Source organism: Ambystoma mexicanum, chromosome 3p (genome assembly GCF_040938575.1).
Source record: "Ambystoma mexicanum isolate Mex_15411 chromosome 3p, UKY_AmexF1_1, whole genome shotgun sequence".
Lineage (NCBI taxonomy): Eukaryota > Metazoa > Chordata > Amphibia > Caudata > Ambystomatidae > Ambystoma > Ambystoma mexicanum.
The window spans coordinates 930,551,307-930,570,188 of NC_090925.1; the positions used below are offsets into that span (position 1 = coordinate 930,551,307).

General features: G+C 45.7%; 1 protein-coding gene across 1 annotated transcript in view; it reads right to left on the reverse strand.

The window, feature by feature from the left end:
• ERGIC3 (ERGIC and golgi 3) overlaps positions 1 to 18,882 on the reverse strand; it is an 834,442-nt gene that overhangs the window by 700,822 nt on the left and 114,738 nt on the right. The window contains exon 3 of the mRNA XM_069652225.1: positions 11,784 to 11,871. Coding sequence (XP_069508326.1) covers positions 11,784 to 11,871 — 88 coding nt within the window. The remainder of the gene's footprint in view (positions 1 to 11,783; positions 11,872 to 18,882) is intronic.

The following is an 18,882-nucleotide window of genomic DNA, read 5'->3' on the forward strand; positions in this document are numbered from 1 at the left end:
GAAAACTCCAACCAGGGAGTTAAATCGAGTAATCCTGAGTCACCAAGAACAGTGACTCCCACTAATAAAAACACGAGAAAGGTCAATATGTCACTGGTAGGAATTACAAGAAGTTTTCCAACAGGGGATGTCAGACCACAGACTACATCTCCCATAATGCCTCTGGATCAGCAGAAATGTATGCCTTTTAAACTAAAAATGAATAAAAGAGGGTTGCATACCAGGAAGGAAAGGTTCCCTTTTCCCTATAGCCGTGGCAGGAAGAGATACGAGGTGGGCAAAGTACGGGATATGGAAGTTGCACTGTGCCATGATAAAAACAAAGAAGCAGAAAAACCAATGCCTCGGGAGGTGGAGAGAGAAAGGGAGGGACTGACTGGGGAAAGGTGGAAGGAATTGCGCACACCTGAAGGTGAAGAGGGTGGAGGGGAGGTGCAGTTAAAAACAGCCACCTGGAACTCATTAGCTCTCCCGATTTTTTTATCTAGGAGCCGAGTGCAGGCACAGCGGAGTGGAGCCCGGACGTCAGTGGATTTGAGTGGGCATACTAGGTCAATCTATCCCTGGGACCGAGGAAGACCCTACAGCCGCACATTCAACCCAGGGATCCGGACAACCAAAGCGAAAACAAAGAGGGCAAGGAAAGGGTGCTCTTGGAACTCCTGTGACATTTTACGAGCAGAGCTCTAATTGCGAGAGCACAACGCCGTCTGGGAGGAACGTTCGTGGTTTTGTTTTCTTTATTTTTCCTTCTTGGTTCAAACACGGCTCACGAGGAAAAGCCGGCAGAAAAAAGGGAATGTTCCGTGATATGGCCATTGCAAGTGAAGTGCAGGACTGAAAAGCCTATTATTTTTGCATTATTGGTGGTTTAAGTTTCAAAAGCTGCAATTTCGTTCTGAAAATCACAGTGCCAGTGAGAAGCCTATTTACTTTGCATTATTTGTCACACGAGTTATTCGGTCGAAAAAACCTGAATAAACCCCTTCTTTGATTTAACCTGAATTACTGACTCCTGCCTGCTATTTAACAATGGATTTGTTCAAAAGAAAACTAAAAGCCTACCTCCTCGCCTCCGAGTTACCATCTTAACCTACCTCATCGGCCTGCTAGTAATATTTGTCCCTCAGTTCTAACCTGCCTCTGTCCCCAACTTCCTCTGACACCACTCGAGCATGTAACCCATCATAGTCCTATCCAGAGCAAAGCTGGCCATACCACCACCTGCACTTAAAAATGTTTGCTGTCCTTAATCGATGTATGTGCACTTATGTATTGTCCCTAGTGACTATTCCATTTACTCCCCTCCACAACCTGGTCAGAATGTATTTGATTTGATTAATTTATTGTTCATTTGTTAGGCGCTTATAAAGTATTTCAATTCTGTTTCAAAGTGCCCACTGGGCAGCAGAGAAGGAACATGGGATTGAAAAACAATGAATACAGTGGAAGATCGAGACAAGCCTACTATGCCTTGCAAGTATTCAGAATGCAGAGGTGCAGCGAGAAGAGGGAAAGTGGGGGTGTAAGTGCTGGAATGTCCGTGCTCGAGGGTGAGCAGCAGATGAAGTGTTTAGTAAGTTAAGTGCTATGCAGCCTGGGACCGCATTGGGTAGAAAGTGCAGGCCTACAGGATTGAGACCTGTGGGTTCTGAGGCAAGTGCTGAGAGGTAGACAGAGGTTGGGGCGGTTGGGTATGGGAGGCCAGGTCCCAGAGGGATGCATAAGGGCCCTGGCCTCCAATCACAGCGACTGAGATTAGCAGGGGGGACGAAGGGAAGAAGGAGGTGAAGAGAAAAGTCTTGAGGAGGTTTCATAATTTGAGGAAGTCCTGCTCAAGAAAGAGAGGGAGGACTTGTCCATAGGAGGAAGCTAGCTGAAGGATCGGCTTCGGGCCCTCGGTTTAGCAAAACGCTTTACACACACAGAGTTGGTGCCAGAGAACCGCAGAGGTCTAGAGGCATAGTATTTAGTAAGAGAAAGTTGCAGATAGCGTGGTCCCAGGCCCCACCCAGCTTTGCAGATGGATATGAATTTTAAAATGTGCCGCCACCGATAGTCAGTGAAGAGTTTTTCAGGGCAGGAGAGATGCGGTCCTTGGGCTTAAAGCCAAGTATAAGTCTTGCTGCCCTATTCTGGAGGGGTTGTTAAGTGGAAGAAGGTAGATTCAGGAGAAGGCTATTGCAGTACTCGAGCCTAGAGAGAACCATGGCTCAGGTAACATTGAACTTCTTGGGGAAGTGAGAAAAGTGAGAATTCCTTTGAGAAGGAAGAGTTAAAAGTGGGACTTCTTGGCAATGTCCTGAGTGTGAGGGAGGAAGGAAGGAGAGGGAGGAATCGAAGATGGCTCCAAGGTTTCTGGCTTCAGAAGAAGGAGCTGGGGAAGAGCCCATGGAGGATGGCCAGAGTGAGGGAAAAAAAGAGGGAGCAGGGGTCCCAATGGGAATGATCCCAGTCTTGCTGGCATTGAGGCAGAGATCGTTGGAAGTACACCAGGATTGGATTGCAGATAGGCAGTCCAAGATGATGGAAGATGCAAGAGGGTCAGCATGGAGTTTGAAAAAGAGTTGTGTGTCATCTGCATAGCACGCAAAGTTGGAGGAAAAGGAGGAAATATGGAGTGCTAGCTGAGTCAGGTAAGTGTTGAGGAGCCAGGGGGAGAGGTTTGAGCCCCGGGGCACACCACAGGCAGAGAAGGAAGTAGGTGAGGAGAAGGTGCCCAAAATTACTTGGGATGAACGCTCAGTCAGGAAAGAGGTAAGCCAGTCCAGTGCCCGCTCCGATATACCAAGGGTATCATGGAGCCGTTTATGAGGATGGAATGGTTAACCATAGCAAAGGCAGAGGAGAGATCAGGTAGGATGAGGACTGCTGGAGAGTTAGAGTCCAGAGATGTGAGCAGTTCTTCACGAGTGTTCAGAAGAGCAGTTTCCATGCCTCTGGATGCTAGGAATCCAGATTGATGGTCGTGGAGACTGCCAACAAGCTCAGTGTGTGAGGAAAGTTGTGGAAGGGGCAGCTTCTCCAGCAGTTTCCCAAGTAAGGGGGCGATAGAAGTAGGGCAGTAGTTGGCTGGACAGGTAGAGTCTGCTGAAGGTTTTTCAGCAGGGGGCGCACAAGGGAGTGCTTGAGGGAGGATGGGAAAGATCCAGTGGCACACGGTGGCTGCAGAGATCAGCGAGTGCAGGGGCAAGAGATCCAATGTTGAAGGAGCAAGGGGAAACCTGTTTGGAAGACCCCTTCATGGAATGGACAACTCTGGTGACTTCTTCAGGTGTGACAGGGGAGAAGGAGGAGAGAGAGGAAGAAGCAAGGAGACAAGCCGTAGGAGGCAAGGGAGTAAGGGAGGGGTTGGGCGGGAGGGTAGCAAGGGTGCTCAGGATGCCCTGAGATTTAGTGGTAAAGTGTGTGGCCAGTGCATTGCAAAGGGCCTGGGACAGAAGAGGGGAGGAGGAGACTGCAGAAGGGTTGGCTAGTTCCCTGCAGATTTTAAAGAGTTCAGCGTGTTGATTTACCCGAGACCCGTGCCTCGATGTGGGCCCTTTTCTTGGCACGGTTGGAGAGTCTGTATTGCCTTTGGAGCAGGTGGCAGGCCAGTTGGTCAGAGGGTGATCCTGAGGTTTGCCACTTCCGTTCCACAGCTCTGCATTTGCGTTTCACTGCTGCAAGTTCAGAGTCGTACCAGGTGTTACGTTTGGAGGAGGGTTTCAGGCAGATCCTCATGACAGACAAGAATGTCAATCGTGTTGGTAATGGCCAAATGGATGAGAGCAGAGCCGGTGGTAGAGTCTGGGGGTGGGGTGAGAGGGGGATGAAGGTGAATGCAAAGGCAGCAGTCAACACTCATTTCCTCGGACGGATGCTTTTGGATATATATATATATATGATATGATATGGCATGTATAATGCGCCTATACACAGCTGTTTCAAGGCGCGACGAGGCAAGAGATGGGGAACAGAGGGAAGACAGACAACGATCTTACTAGGCCAGGTGACATTAAGATCGCGCAAGTGCAGGGGAGGGGGGGGGAGAAGGGCGAGGGAAATGCAGTACATAGGTTAAACAGTAAATACATAAAAACAATAAATAAAAACAAATAAGTAGTGTGGCCAGCCGGTGGCTGGTGCAAGGGTAAGTGCAGACATCAAGTGCCAAGTGCTGGTAGGGGGCTGTAGGGATAAAGAAACAGCCCCGGAGTGCAAGGGTTGCCAGGAGGGCAGTGTAAACTGGCAGGGGCAGAGGGGCCTGGGTCCGAGAATAGAGGGTAGCCAGGTGACCAGTGCAGTTTCAGCCAGGAGTTCAGTAGGGGAGAAGATGAGAGAAAGCAGAAGCAAAGAGGAAGGTCTTGAGGTGCTTCGGGAACCGGAGATGGCTTTCCTCAAGTTTCAGAGAGGCAGGGAGGCTGTTCCAGAGGTAGGCCCCAGCCCAAGAAAGATCTACCACCAACTCATTGCTTGGAGAAGCGACTGACCTTGAGGGAGTTGGAGGTGGATGAGCGAAGAGCTCAAGAAGGAAGGAAGAGAGTTGAAGGTATTAAAGCCCCAGGCCCTAAAAGGCCTTGTGGACAAAGCAGAGGGTTTTGAATTTAATCCTTGCAGCCACTGGGAGCCAGTGCCGAGATTTCAGTCCCGGAGAGATACGATCCCTGGGCATGAGGCCAAGGACAAGTCTTGCAGTCCTGTTTTGGATGAGTTGCAGAGGGTGGAGAGTAGAGGCAGGCAGATTTAGAAAGAGGCTGTTGCAGTAGACCATCCTAGAGAGAACCAGAGCTCTGGAGACAGTGAGCTTCTGGGGTAAGGAGTGGAAAGGAAGTATACCTCTGAGGAGGTAGTGTGACTTCGTAGAGACGTCAGAGATGTAAGAAGAGAAGGAGAGAGTGGAGTCAAAGATAACCCTGAGGTTTTTAGCCTCACAGGTGGGAGCAGGAAGAGGGCCAAGAGAGGCCGGCCAGAGAGTGACAGAAAAGGAGGGAGCGGGTGTTCCAATGAGTAGAATCTCAGTCTTACTGGCATTAAGGCAAAGATCATTGGATAGCAGACAGACAGATGAGGAGAAGAGGTGGCTGAGGGGGGCATGAAAATGAGCTGTTTGTCATCCGCATAGCACTGAAAGTTGGGGCAGAGAGCGGCAATGCAGTGGGCAAAAAGTGCCAGGTACTGGTTGAACAGCCAGGGAGATAGGCTAGACCCCTGGGGAACACCACTGGTAGAGATAGAGATAGAGGAGAGAAGGACCCAAGTTGGTCTTGGGAGGTTCGATCGGAGAGGAAAGAAGTCAGCCAAGCCATGGCCTGATTGGTCATACCCTGGTTATCACAGAGACATTTGAGCAGGATGGCATGGTTGACCGTGTCAAAGGCAGAAAAATCAAGGTTGGAGAGCAGGTCTTCACTGATGGTCAGGAGAGCAGTTTCCGTGCTTCTGGAAGCTCTGAAGCCAGATTGATTATCATGGAGACAACCGACAGATTCAGTCAGAAGATTAAGCTGGGAGATGGGCAGCTTTTCCAGGAATTTGCCCACGAAAGGAGTGATGGAGATTGGGCAATAGTTAGCCGGGCAGGACAGTTCGGCAGAGGCTTTCTTAAATAGAGGATGCACAAGGGAGTGCTGCCGGGGGTTTGTACTTTTATTACTGAATCTAATGGTTCGCATGAACCATTAGATCGAAAAATGCTACCACCAAAGGATCGAACACCAAAAGTTTGATCCTTTGGTGGTAGCATTGTAAAAAAAAAAGAAACGGGGGCTGTGGGGGTGTCCCCCGCATCACCCGCTCACTATACTTTACAGTACAGTGAGCAGGCGTTGTGGGGGACACCCCTGCAGCCCCCGTAAAAGAAAAAGAAAAGAACCCTGCAGCGCCGGTTCCCGATCACGGAAGTGAAAGGGAACTGGCGCCGCAGGGACTCAGCGTGAAGAAAAAAGGTAAGTGGGGTTTTTCTATGTTGGGGGTGAGGGTGGGAGTGCATCATTGGTGTGTTGTGGGTGGGGGTGTGGGTATGTACGTGTGTTCGCATGAGAAAGGTGCAAACCTTTGGTAGTTCGCACCTCTCTCGTGCAAACTTTCCGTGGCAAAATCAGCCGCGGTCGGATCACGTAGATCCGCTGCCGTGGGTAAGGGACGGCTCCAGTTGTGAAAGAGTGGTTGCAAAAGTCAGCCAGAGCAGGGTTTTTAATGTGGTCCTTGATGGTTTTGAAGGAAGAGGGGTGAACCTGTTTTGACGAGACTTTTATAGATCGGACTTGTCTAGAAACCTTGTCTGGAGAGAACAGGGGAAAGGCAGAGAAGGAGGAAGGAGAGGTGGTTGAAAATGGGCAGAGGAAGAGCAAGTAGTGGAGGGAGGAGAGGGAGAGGAGGAGAGAGAGGACAGGATGTTCTGAGTTTTCGAGATGAAATGAGGAGCCAGAGCTGTGAATGAGGTTTGCAGGGCTTTTGGAGGGGAGGTCAAAGGGCAGAGGGGACCCAGGTGAGAGGAGAGAATGGTCTGACCAAGAGAGTTACGGTGAGCAGACCAAGGACAGAGGAGAGGTCAGAATGGATGAGGGTGTCCAGAGTGTGTCAAGCAGAGTGGGTTGGGCCAGAATCGCAAGGGATAGTGATGTGCAGAGGTCAAGGAAGAGAGTGGATGCTGTGACAGGGGAGTCCAATTAGATGTGACAATCACCCAGGAGAAGGAGATTAGAGGTGGCTCAGAGCAGGGAGGAACAGAAATCAGCCCATTCAGAGAGGAACAGGGTGTTAGTGCCAGGAGGCCTGCAGATGGTGGCAATGGTCAGAGAGGAGGAGGGAGAGATGAACAGCTTACAGATCAGGCTCCCAAATGAAGAATTGAGCTGGATGGGAATAACGGAAGAAGGAACACACCCAGGGAAGATTAAGGCAACCCCACTGCCAGCACAGTGAGGTTGTGGCTTGGAGATACTCTTGAAGCCGTCAGGGAGAAGGGAGTCAAAAGCAGTGACTGAGCTAGCATTTAGCTATGTCTTGGTAAGAGTGAGAATGTCGAGGTCAGTTTCTTCAAGGAGGCGGGAGATGTCGGCAGAGTGTTTGTTGGCTGAGCAGGTGTTAAGAGTAGCCAGGTGAAGGAGGTCTCTGCCTGTGAAGGTTTTCTGAGGTGGAGTACAGGGACGTGGTACACCAGTCAGAGTAGGGGGGAGGGGGAGAGGCAGGTGAAGAAAGTTAATGAGGGACGGCAGGCGCTGGTCAAAGAGGAGCAAATTGGGTTGAGGACCATGAACCAAGAAGGTGCCTGTGTGGTAGACTTTAATGATGCAATGTGATGAGAAGCCATCCAAGAGGACTTCCCACTTGATGCCACCATTAATTGGAGAGTATGTGAAAGGAAGGAGGGTGGCGATGAGCAGTCCATAGATCTGGAGAAGAGACATCGAAGAGGAGATCAGTAAAGACCTGTCTGGAAGTTGTGCTGACCTGGGCAGCTGCGATGGGTAGGCCATGGTTCGAGGACAGCATGTCTTTTTTTGTGCTTTTTCCTTCCAGACTTTGTGTGAGTGAGTGAGTGAGAATATAGGTGATAGTGTAGTAGTTGGAGAAGATGAGTGAGATGGTGAGAGCCATAGGGGCAGCAGAGGTTAGTTGAGGCATGAAAGAAAGAGTGGCTGCACAGCACAGTTCTGGCTAAACAAGGTGGCATAGTAGTCAAAAAAGGTACAAATGCAATCCACAAAGGAGATTCGAATTTTAAGAAACAGAGGGCACAAAAGCAAAGAGTGCAGAGATGCAAGGGTGCACACACCTAAATTCAAATTCCAAGAACAGTAGCACAAATGCAATGCAAAGAGGGCGCATAGATGTAAGAGCGCACACATCTAAATTTGGATTTTAAAAACAGGGGCACAATGCAATGAGCAATAAAGTAGGTTAGGTAAGGGAAGGAAGGAAGGAAGGGAGAGTAAATAGGCACAGTAATTGGTTCAGAAAGTTAGTGGAGGAGGCAATGGGAGAGTTCAGCCATCACTCGCTGGTAGAACTGCAGGGAGCGTAGAAGTCCAGGGGCACAGGTTCATGGGGGAGCAGTATGCAAGTCTGGAGGCCGATTCATAGTTTAAGGAGGGGGACCAAACAGTGGCGGTCCTCCGGGCCCTCCTCGGCCCAGAGAGGCTCAGACAGGAGCCTTAGGAGTGGGGGTTTTGGAAGTGGGTCAGCACAGCCTGCCGGCACTGCTATTGACCGAGATAAGAGGGGCTCGGCCAATCAAATGCTATCGCCACTGAACATACAAAGTACTCTGGTGCTTGTGTTGCGGCCAGCCACCTTGGAATGGCCTACACAATGGCTTTAATTAGAATGAGATAAATGTCCCCCAGGAAGCAGGCACACGAAAAGATAAGGCAGTGCCACGATGTCAGGATATCTTATCGGGATATTACTTCGCCTTTTCCCAATTAGATCTCTGTGCGCAGCTAGCACTGATCAGCCCTGGGGAGGATCTCCTTAAACTCACCCAATTGTAAAAAGCTCACCGCTTCCCATCAAATCTCATTTGTTATATATAGTATGTTTTTTGTGAACAAAAGTGCATTGTTCCTCCTGTGAATATATGGTATCCTCGGGTGCGAGTGTACTGGGGGGAAGAGTGCAACACCAGGTCAGAAAAAGGAGAGTTTAACTTTAGGCAAGGCATAAATTAGTTTTCAGAAATTGATTCTCATAGCTTGCTAATTAAAATTGACTTGATTAGCAAACCAACCAATTTGATTAGCAATGTTACAATAATATTGTTTTAAAAATGCCACCATAAATAATTTTCAAGTGTTCACTCGTTAATATGAGTCTTTCAGAGTAACATGAAATATGGTTGACACTGTGAGATTTAGATACACAAACCTAATCTTTACTGTAAAGCATGGAGACAATGCAGTGTTTTACAGTAGCAATACTGTAATTATGCATTGTGTAACAACTTTCGTGTTTTAGGAAGCATTGCATGACTTTAAAAAAAATAAAGTTAACACATACTAGTCTTTGCCAGATAGGATATAGTTAGCTTAATAAAAGTATTATCCCGATTACGTCTGGTTTGCAATTATTAGAAAAAGATTTTAAAAAAATCTTGCCTATGACTCATGCCTTTGGCAGTTAAGAGTGGAGGAGATAATTACTGATGCACTCTCTCCATTAGCCCCCTTGAGTTAGCAGTAAAAAGAGAAAGGAGGGTGGAGAGAGCCGTGAGGGCAAGAGAGAAATGCAGGGTGAGTCCGCTTCAATTGAACATGGCAACTTAAATAGTTAGCTTTGCTACACAAGTGTCCATTTAATTAGAAAATCTATAGAATTGCATAGCAAATTGCTATGAGCCACTGCTTATTTTATGCCTTGTTAGGGGAGACATTACAGTTCCGAACATGGTAGGCAGCTTACATGACTACCCGTGAGGGGTGGAACTTTGCCAATTAATAATTGGGGAGGGTTAACATTACAGATATAGATCTGTGCACATAATCTACATATCTGTTTTTATATTCAAGCTGGGATCTGTATGATATTTTTAAGTGTTTATTTATTCGCAATTTTTTTAGGCCGAGTGTGAAATGATTCTGTAGGGAAAGTAAATGCACTTCCCATTCCCAATGGGGTATTATTCAGGCAAGTGAAAATATATTATAATTCTAAAATAGGTATCTTTTTTGCGATCCATACTTCTTTGCACCTAATAGTTGATGCCAATGAAAAGATGCACGTTTACCTTAAAGTTGCTCTTCAGATCAGGAAGTACCAATTTTGGATCCCCTGTCTGTGGTCGCACCACTCTATTGGTTCCACTATACTAAACTTAGCTGTGGTGCTGTTTGGGTGACAGCAAGGAGAATCATCATCAGTGTCTTACCTCCTACCTATTATTGGGAGAATGTTAATCTACCATGTTTTATGTTATGAGGTTTTGCCTGTTTCTAGAGACTAAAAGGGGCTGGTATGATCCTTATCTCTATGGCTGGGTTCACTTGTGTGTACTAGAGTTCAGTGCTTCTGTATTACAGACTACGCAAGGCTTATGTGAAAATATGTATCAAACATTATGTATTAAAGAATATAATAAATTATTCTTTAAAGGAAGATTAGAAATGGTACATGTTTGCAATTTTATGGGGTTGCTCCCAATTCTCGGGGGTAGATGGAGCTTTACAGTGAGAGTGAATGTTTGGGTTCTGGCAGAAACAAACAGCTTTCTGACGAGACTGACTTGAGATGGGAAGCATATGCTCAGTTCTCCGAGAGGTTTATCTAACATACATCCTACGAGCTTACCTGTCAGAGTAGAGTGCAACCACATGAAGTATTCCATGTTATTCTTCACCCAATTTGTCATGTCCAACTGAGTTTGACTGCTGCACAGATCGCCCACCACGGTTCCTGGAGGGTTTGTGCTTTCCCATGTTTTTTCTTTCTGCGCCAACGCCTATTCCTCCTTTCAGTTCTCCTTGAAATCTCTTCTTCTCCACTCCCCTCCCTGACACTCCTAGCCCCTCCTTCCACCTTCCTCTCTCCTCCCTTTTACTCTCCTCTTCTTACCTCTCTCTCCCTGTTCCGTTCCTCTTAAGTCCCCTCTTCCCCTCTGTCATCCTCAGCCTATTCCTCTTCCTGTTTCCCACTTCCTTCCCCTTCTCCACCCCCCTCCTCCTTCGTTTATCTTCACTGGCAAATTGTTCTACTTACTGTATTACTGGTTTGATTCATATTTTGTAATTGTTTCTATTTTTTTATTGTATCCTTGTTATAATGTAAAGCGCTTTGGCATAAAGCACTATATAAACACAATAAACATAAACCTAAGGTGAGACAGAATAAATGTCCTAGATGGATCGCCTCCATCATAGAAGACCAGTAAGCTGGCCAACAATGCCCAGGGTCTCATTGGTACACTTATCGGGGGAAGCTGCAGTGGCTTTGTATTAATGACTTATTTAGTTTGACATCTGGATCCTACCTTCCTCATAGAAATGAATGATGGTAGGATTGACTCCCTCGCTGTTCTTCCCTACATTGTATTTACAAGATGACGCTTGATGTGATTTTTGTTTAGTTGTAGAAGGAGGTTATAGGGCTGGCATCAGCAAAATCTGGCTCTCAGGATGTTTTGAACTATAACCACAATCATCCCTGGCCAGCAAATTCAATGAATATGGACCATGACATTCACAGTCCAAAACATCTGCAGAGCCGCAAGTTACAAACCACCATCATGGGGGAATATATTAGAGAGATTCAGTTGCATGTACATTTGTTATTTTATGCTATGATTATAGGTTTAATGTCTGAACTTCTTAGACTCTTACAACCTATAGTTTTGTCTCACCACTAATCTTAGAATTGCACTTTGTTCAGTGTGAATTTAACGCACCAAGAGAGTGCCATTGTATAAAGCATAATTATTACATTGCAAGCTCAAATCTTTTCGGTTTCAGTGGGCTTTCCTAATAAATGGTTATTGTTTGACACACTCAGCCCCATAGGCTACAAAGGAGCAACAGGTCCTGCCCAGAGTTCCATCTACTGGAAATATAGATAGGTAAGTGCAGATTCCATTTAATCGCTATCAACTAACCAGTTTCAGGCTATAGAGCTTACCATAGTCCAGTCACCGGACAGCCTGCTCTGCCACTTGGATTCCCAACTCCAATTTGTCATCATACATTTACATTGGCAGTGCTCAATTTCATGAACAAGTCTTGCTAAATGCAGAGATAAAGTCAATGTTTACGACTATGAAAAGAATACAAAACAAGTAACTTTCACATGGATACAACCAACAGTATACTTACAAGCACATGGCATGTGTGTGAAGATAACATCAATGTTGATTCTTAATTTATCTCCTCTTGATTTATCAACATACAATTCCGGGTAAACCTAGACACAGACAAGAAAAATGACAGTCATTGGTGGGGTTCACCTTCCGGGGATGGCAATACAATTGCTCATCAAACAAGCTACTGAGTACAGAGATGCAGTGTTGGAAGTCACGAGACATTTAGGTCAAGTTAACATTCTAAAAAGGGGGAAGTCTATAAAGGAGTTTGATGAACACACATTGTAGAAAAGGTTGCAAACAGAGGCGGCTACCTTTAAAAAAGCAAGAAAATGTCAAACAAATTTTGGACATTCCGATTTTCTCAGGTTTTCCAGTTGTTTTTCACAATGTTCATATTACTATCACTCACCCTTTTATAGGGTATCTCAGGTTTCTCAGGCTCATAAACTGGATGTGTTCCCCCCGCTATTATTTGCTGCGTTCATATCTTGTAGTGGTATATCTTCGGTCGGGTTTATCAGGCTCCCGAAACTTCGTTGGCTTTCCCCGTGGCTATGTCTCTCTGTAGCTAAGGTCCAACATGCACAAAGCTCCGAGATCCCTCATACAGCCTGGTCTCAGCACCTGTTAGCGGCCTCCCGGCAACCACAAGTCCTGCTTGGTCGTGCTACCAGACCAGACAGGTGTCTTTCCGTCTTTGCTCCCGTTCCGACCTGGTCTTCTAGGTCAGATTGAATGCCAACCCGTAGGTGTTTGGTTAGCGTTTTGCTCACCTCTTTGCTTCTGCTGGCTCTTCCCCTCCAAGAAATCAATACTGCAGAGGGTCGCCTCTATGTAGCAGTCGCACTGCCCCCGTAGGAGTCTCTCCTTGTTTTACAATCCTTACTCAAGCGAAAAATTAATAAATACTCTTCAGATACACGTCACAGAAACAATTTGAACTGTGTCCTCCTTTGTGGACCATGGCATTCAGGTTGTGTTCAGCATTGCCTGCTGCCAAGAGAGGTAAAGAAGGATCTTTGTAAAATACCATGGTTGCAGGAGATCTACAAGTCTTTTCCATAGTCAGATATGCAGACAACTGGGTTTGCACAGGAAATTCCATTCTGGAATGGGAGTCCTTGCCCCCCAAGAGGGGAGTCACTCCCAGTGAAGTCCCACTTGCACAGACCTGTAGAGAGGGTATTGCTTCATAGGCTCACCTGCCTAGTCCCAAAGGGGGTGGCTCCCCTCTGGGGAACGGCGACGAATCGTCCAGGGAGGCAGGCTGATGGGGAGGGGTTTGTGCATTGGTGCGGATGATAATTTGCTTCAGTTGGACTATTTTGTGCAAAGTGGAGATTTTTGTCTAGGAGGAAGTTTTGGATCTTGGTGCACCAGGCCTCATCTTTGGTGAAGTTGAGTGGGGGGGTGAGGAGGATTCCAATTCTCGGAGGATGAAAATATCTCTCATGTGTTGGATTTGGCATTGGAGCTTCTACTGTTGTGGATAGTGGATTTAGCATGTAGAATAGCTTATTTGTACATTTTGGCAGAAGAGGCGAATAGGGACTTATGGATGTCAGATGGTGTTCTTCTCCCAATTGGCCTCTGCCTCACTTTTTTTTTTTTTTTTTTTTTTTAGAACAGAGGCTACAACCTTCATACAACCAACATTAGTTTGCAGTAAAATTGGCAGACACAATAGCAAACCTTATCTTTGACTGCCAATGTCTCGCCACTCTAGACTCAAGCAAAAGCAAAACTCTCTCAGACAAATTTTAAGTCCTTCACTTAAAGCAATTGCCTGGACAACTCACATGCAAAACTAGACATATGCATGATGGACTGAAAGGTTTTCAACAAGATTCATACAACAGGGGCTTCCCAACTCCCTTTGCCCTGGAGTGACCATCTTGCCATTTCATTTACCTTATCAACTCCTGTTCTATCATTGCCTAAGAGCACTAAGACCCCACCTGCAGCTAAAATACTACAGAAGGACATTAAGTCCTACCTGCTCCTCACACCTCAAAACATTTACATTACTACCTTGCCATGGAACTCGGGACCAAGAGATGAATGTCCCCACAAGCTACATCTTTGGACATCATAAACCCTGGTTACATTTTCCCCAATTAAGCCCTTCAAACACTTAGATGGCACACTACCCAACCTCAATTACTAGAAAGGGAATAGAAGGGTGGAGCAAATCTGGAAGAAAAAAGTACATGAGTCGGACAAATCTGCATATTAATGACAATTCGGGATCTTACAGGGCACTAGCAGCAAAGGCCAAAGTTCACTTTCGGAAAATGCCCTCAGAAGGAAACATTCAAATTTAACTAAGAGTTCACAAACCCATCAACCAGCAACCCTACACAGACGCTGTCAACACTCATACCCACCAATTGCACTAAAATCTTGCACATTCAAGATCAGCTAGATAAAATATTTTATCAGTAAGCCTTCATATGGATAGCTTTTACTAGACAATTGAGTCCAAAACATAAGTGAACCTCCCAACATAGGTTTAGTATAATTTACTTTTCTGCAATTTACCAGCATGTGTATAGCCCCAATTGCAGGCATATGAAAACACACAATGTTGAGCAGCAATCTGCACAGACTCATTCCTACTATAATATAAAGTGCATTAACTCAAGATAAACTGAAACAGATATTCAAACTATTTGTTTCGATTTGATTTACAAGCAATTCAATCACTGTATGAAAGGAGTAAAAGATTACCCAATGTACTAAATGTAATTATTCTCAATATAGTGAGCGTCCTTGATTTAGAGAAATGCGTTTCCCCTTTTGTGGATTTGGGATTTGCTAAAACTTCCTGAGCATCAGGTGGCGCACCCTAAACATACCCAATATGTATACTAGTGGTTTTCCACAAACTTCACAGCATGGCAAATTAGAATGTTTTAAGCAGCAGAATTTTCAAGGGGAAAAGGCATATAGCTCTCGTAAATGTGGTGGTATTCCGGTGGTAAATCTGCCGGAATATCCCCAAACAGAATTAGCGTTACTGCCCCTTCATCTGGCAGAATTACTACCAGATTAGAAGTGGTGGCACGGTGGTGTTAGTCCCAATTTATGGAGACCATAGGACTCGTGGGGATTTTGACTGATTTACCAGCAGCGGCAATTCCACCGATTGTTCAGGTTTTTGGCAGTAATGCGTCCGAATTACCTCCAGCATATTGCTGGAGGTTTTCCTATGCCTCACCACCAAAGTTGTACTACAGCGGTGCAGTAATGTGTCAGTAATGCATTGGTAATGGATGTACAACTGAATTACTGAGTTTCTTTTTCCCTACACTGCCCTACTTGTAATGAGCCCCATGGTCTTTATGGATTAGCCAGAAAGTGCTTATTCATAATTATAGGTCAGCGTAAATTTGGTTCCTCATTTGGGTGCTGGTAATATTGTAGGTTTTCCTATGATAACTGAGCGTGCAGCTTGTACTGAACAGGGCAACATCACAGCCATATAAATGGATGCAGCTAAGGGAAAGAAGCCGCGATTGGATGGCATGCATCGTATAAAACCAGCAGCTGTGGAGCTGCAACGTTAATCCATATTCGGGACATAGGTATGTCAAGTGTGTAAGGAAGGCATGGTATCAACAGTAAGACAATCACAAGTGAACACAGTTCAAGGGTGTTTATTGGACTTCAAAAAGGGTTGAACAATGCCTATCTAATCCTAAATTTACAGATGGGAACAAGCTACGACCATCAAATAATAAAAATCAGTGCTTCTGTTGTCTTGCCAAAATAAAAGGGCCTATACTAATAAACCTATTGCCAATCCTTACTTCTAAATACAAATATTGTAGGAAACAGTGTTCCGAAAAATGTCAGGATGTTCAGGGCGTTGGCCTCCCTTCCCCACGTTTACAGCACGGGACAAGGCGGTTCACTCGAGCACAGAACAGTCTCTGGCTTCTTTAGTATGAGGATACAGTTCAATCATTAGCATCAGGACCTTCTGTGCCTAAGTCTCTTTGCATATCAAAGTCTCTTCATTCAGAGGGCCTGATGCAGCAAAAATAAATGATAAGTTATTTTCCTCTTTCAGACTTCACAAGTTCTCTATTTAGGTGATTCACTATTCACTGCGGATGCCCCTCAGCAGGGCTCAGATCCCTTTAACACAATCAGTCTCCCTTAGGTGGGCTCGAACCAATTTCAATTAGCATCAACTATCGAAGACTTTCAAAGGTGCACAGGGTTTGGCTTGACCCATTGCACGACCACCTAGATTTCACAATTCCTTTCCTTTTAACATTTGCCACTTTTCAGTTGGATACCTAACAGACTTTCGAATGAGCACCCACGTGGTGCAGGACCACTGTCTACCGTATTGTATCTTTGCTTCAAAGTTCTGTCACTTATCTGTGGTTTTAATTATATTCGCATTGCTTGCCACATACGATTCACACACCGTTCTCTTCAGTTTTCGCTATACAATGTTGCCGCTTGCAACCTTTGCTTCAACACAGACCGGTCTGGTATCAGTCTCCCCAACTCACTGGCTGTGCAAACTTCACTGGTGCTGCTTTGTTGTAGGAGCCAAGGACAGTACAACGGCAGCAAATGTTTCTCCCCTCCTTGACTATCGACGTTAGAGAGCCCCGGGTACCTCTGACACAATGCAGGCTTCTTCCGCTTTGATTTTGGGTCTTATGTTTCCTATTCTCGAAGGCTCATCAAAGTTACAGTCTTTCAGTAAAAAGGTCAAGGGCACTTCCCTCCTTGCAATCCTATTCGGTCTCTCCGTCTTTCGCCTTGTATTAAACTGCCATCTTGGAATTGCTGCTTACTCGTGTGCTTTGCCTTGCTCGGAGTGTGCTTTCGTGCTCCACTTTTTATCTGTGTGGGGAAGTGTGATGGAAGTCAGGTGTGTGTAATGATCAGTAATTGACCGAACCTGCCTGTCCATTATATTTGGACATGTCAGGTATACAGCTCGGGTTTAAGTCCGTTTTCTCTCACAGTGAGCTGTCCATGAGAAAGTGTTTGCATCAGAAAGAGGGGGCGGGGGGGTTGAGTATCTAAGTATCCTACCTGGTGGGATGGGGTAAAAGTGTTGCAGAGAAGGGGATACTGCGTCTCGCCATCTGGTGACCCACTTCCACTCCCGAAGACCGCTCATCCAGGTGATCCTCCCGCACTGGTCCACCTCCAGGAACTGAATCCAAAAGCAATGGCCGTGTCCTGGCCACCTGGATGATAGATCCATGGGAACTAGCAGGTGAAACACCTTCAGGTGTCGAACAAGTGACATACAATAAATGACTGGTCACAGATGACTAAGGCTCAAACTCACCTGAGAACCGAATAAAGGTCACATGTGTATAGGTTACCAGGCAATGACTAGTTATGCAAGATGAAACGATCTGCCGTAGACAAAGTGCCACATGGGGAGGCAGAGATGAATTGTACAAGCAAGAGCATGGTGCAGTTAACCATCTCCTTTCAAGGTCAGAAGTGTTTGGTTAGAAGTGCATTGTTTACATGTAGCCGTCTAAATGTTCTTACTGCCTTGGGTATGATTCTCAGTGAACAATAAATCTAGAAAACCCTTGAGGAATATGTGCTTGGGGGAACAATTTTAAGGATGGGATACTTTGCAGTTTGCATGTCTGTTTCTCATATAGCGCTAAAGAAATAAAGTGACTCTACAGATTTTGGATTTACTTGCAGCACTGACACTTATGAATGCAGGACATGCACAACATATGACAGCAACAGTAATGTCTTGCATCTGTTCTCAGTAACGCAAGTTTGTAGTCGGGTATTGTAGTCAGTGAGTGTGAGACAGTGTACTCGGATAACACACAAAGCCAAGATGCTGTTTAACCACCAGGATTCAAATATAAACATACAAGCAAACTGGTTTTTCTGGCGTGCCCTCCTCAACACTTCAGCATTCCCACCTGCCTCTCCTCCCTTTTTCTTCCAGAACTATCTACTAAGAAGCCACCAGAATAGCAGAACGTGTACAATGTAAGACCAATTTACATTGCACGTCGCTCGAAATACTTCTCACAAGGGTAAATCCTCATGTATGGAAATAGGGCCAAAATGATGCGTTGACATGGGTACTGTCATCAGCTGGAAAACAAGTCTACTCAACTGCCAAAAGTAGACCTCTGTTGTCATGCCCCCATAGAACACAGAATCTGAAACTGCCACCTCCATTGAAGACCCAACTTACGTTTGTTGAAACTGAAACCAAGGGAATGTGCAAACGTACTGTTCTTTCAATCAATCGACAAAACAACTGCTTTGGGAAGATTTCCCTTTTTGCTCATTCTAGCCTAACCTTGTGAGATCCCTAGGATTTTTGCTGGCTTCTATGGTAGCCAAATTTATTTTGGTGTAAGGAAGGTTCTTTGCCTGCAACTCATTTTCTAAATGGGCATGCCCCGGTAGTCCCCAAGGATCATTTTACTCAATTTTCCTGTCCCTGGACAGGTTCCAGTCAGAACACAGTCGCGGTAAGGTACAAGGGAGCACTAGGCTTTTTGTCATGGAGCATTATGAAATCATTTTGTGTGGCCTACAATGGCTCAACTTTGTGACCAAGACAGAAGCACACTGCATAATTTTATTTATTTATTTTTACATTTGTAAAGCGCACAAAACCTGTGGGAATCAAGGTGCTGTTGTAGTGCAAGTTTCAATGCAATAGTTCTATTATTGTGTACAAGTGGACAGAAGGTGTTAAAGCGAGGACTGGTAGGGTGGAGCTCTAGGTGAAGAGCAAGGCTTTCAGATGTTTGCAGAATGAATATGATTTCTTGGCTCTCAGGGCAGGTGGTATTGTGTTCCAAGGTTTCGCTGCGATGACCGGGAAGCTCAAACGTCTGAATCTAGGTGTGATGAGATGAAGAGTGTATGCAGATGTGGTCGGTCTCGTTGACTGGGCTTTAATGAATTTCTGTGAGAGGTGGGGGGCAGAGTTTGAGAGGCACCTCTGGGTGATCGACAACAATTTGAAGGTGATCCGTTCTCGTATTGGGAGCCAGTGAAAATTTCTTTACAGCAAAGATTAATTCTTGCCTGGTAATATTGAGATCAGATCGGAGTGCATTGTTCTGGATGAC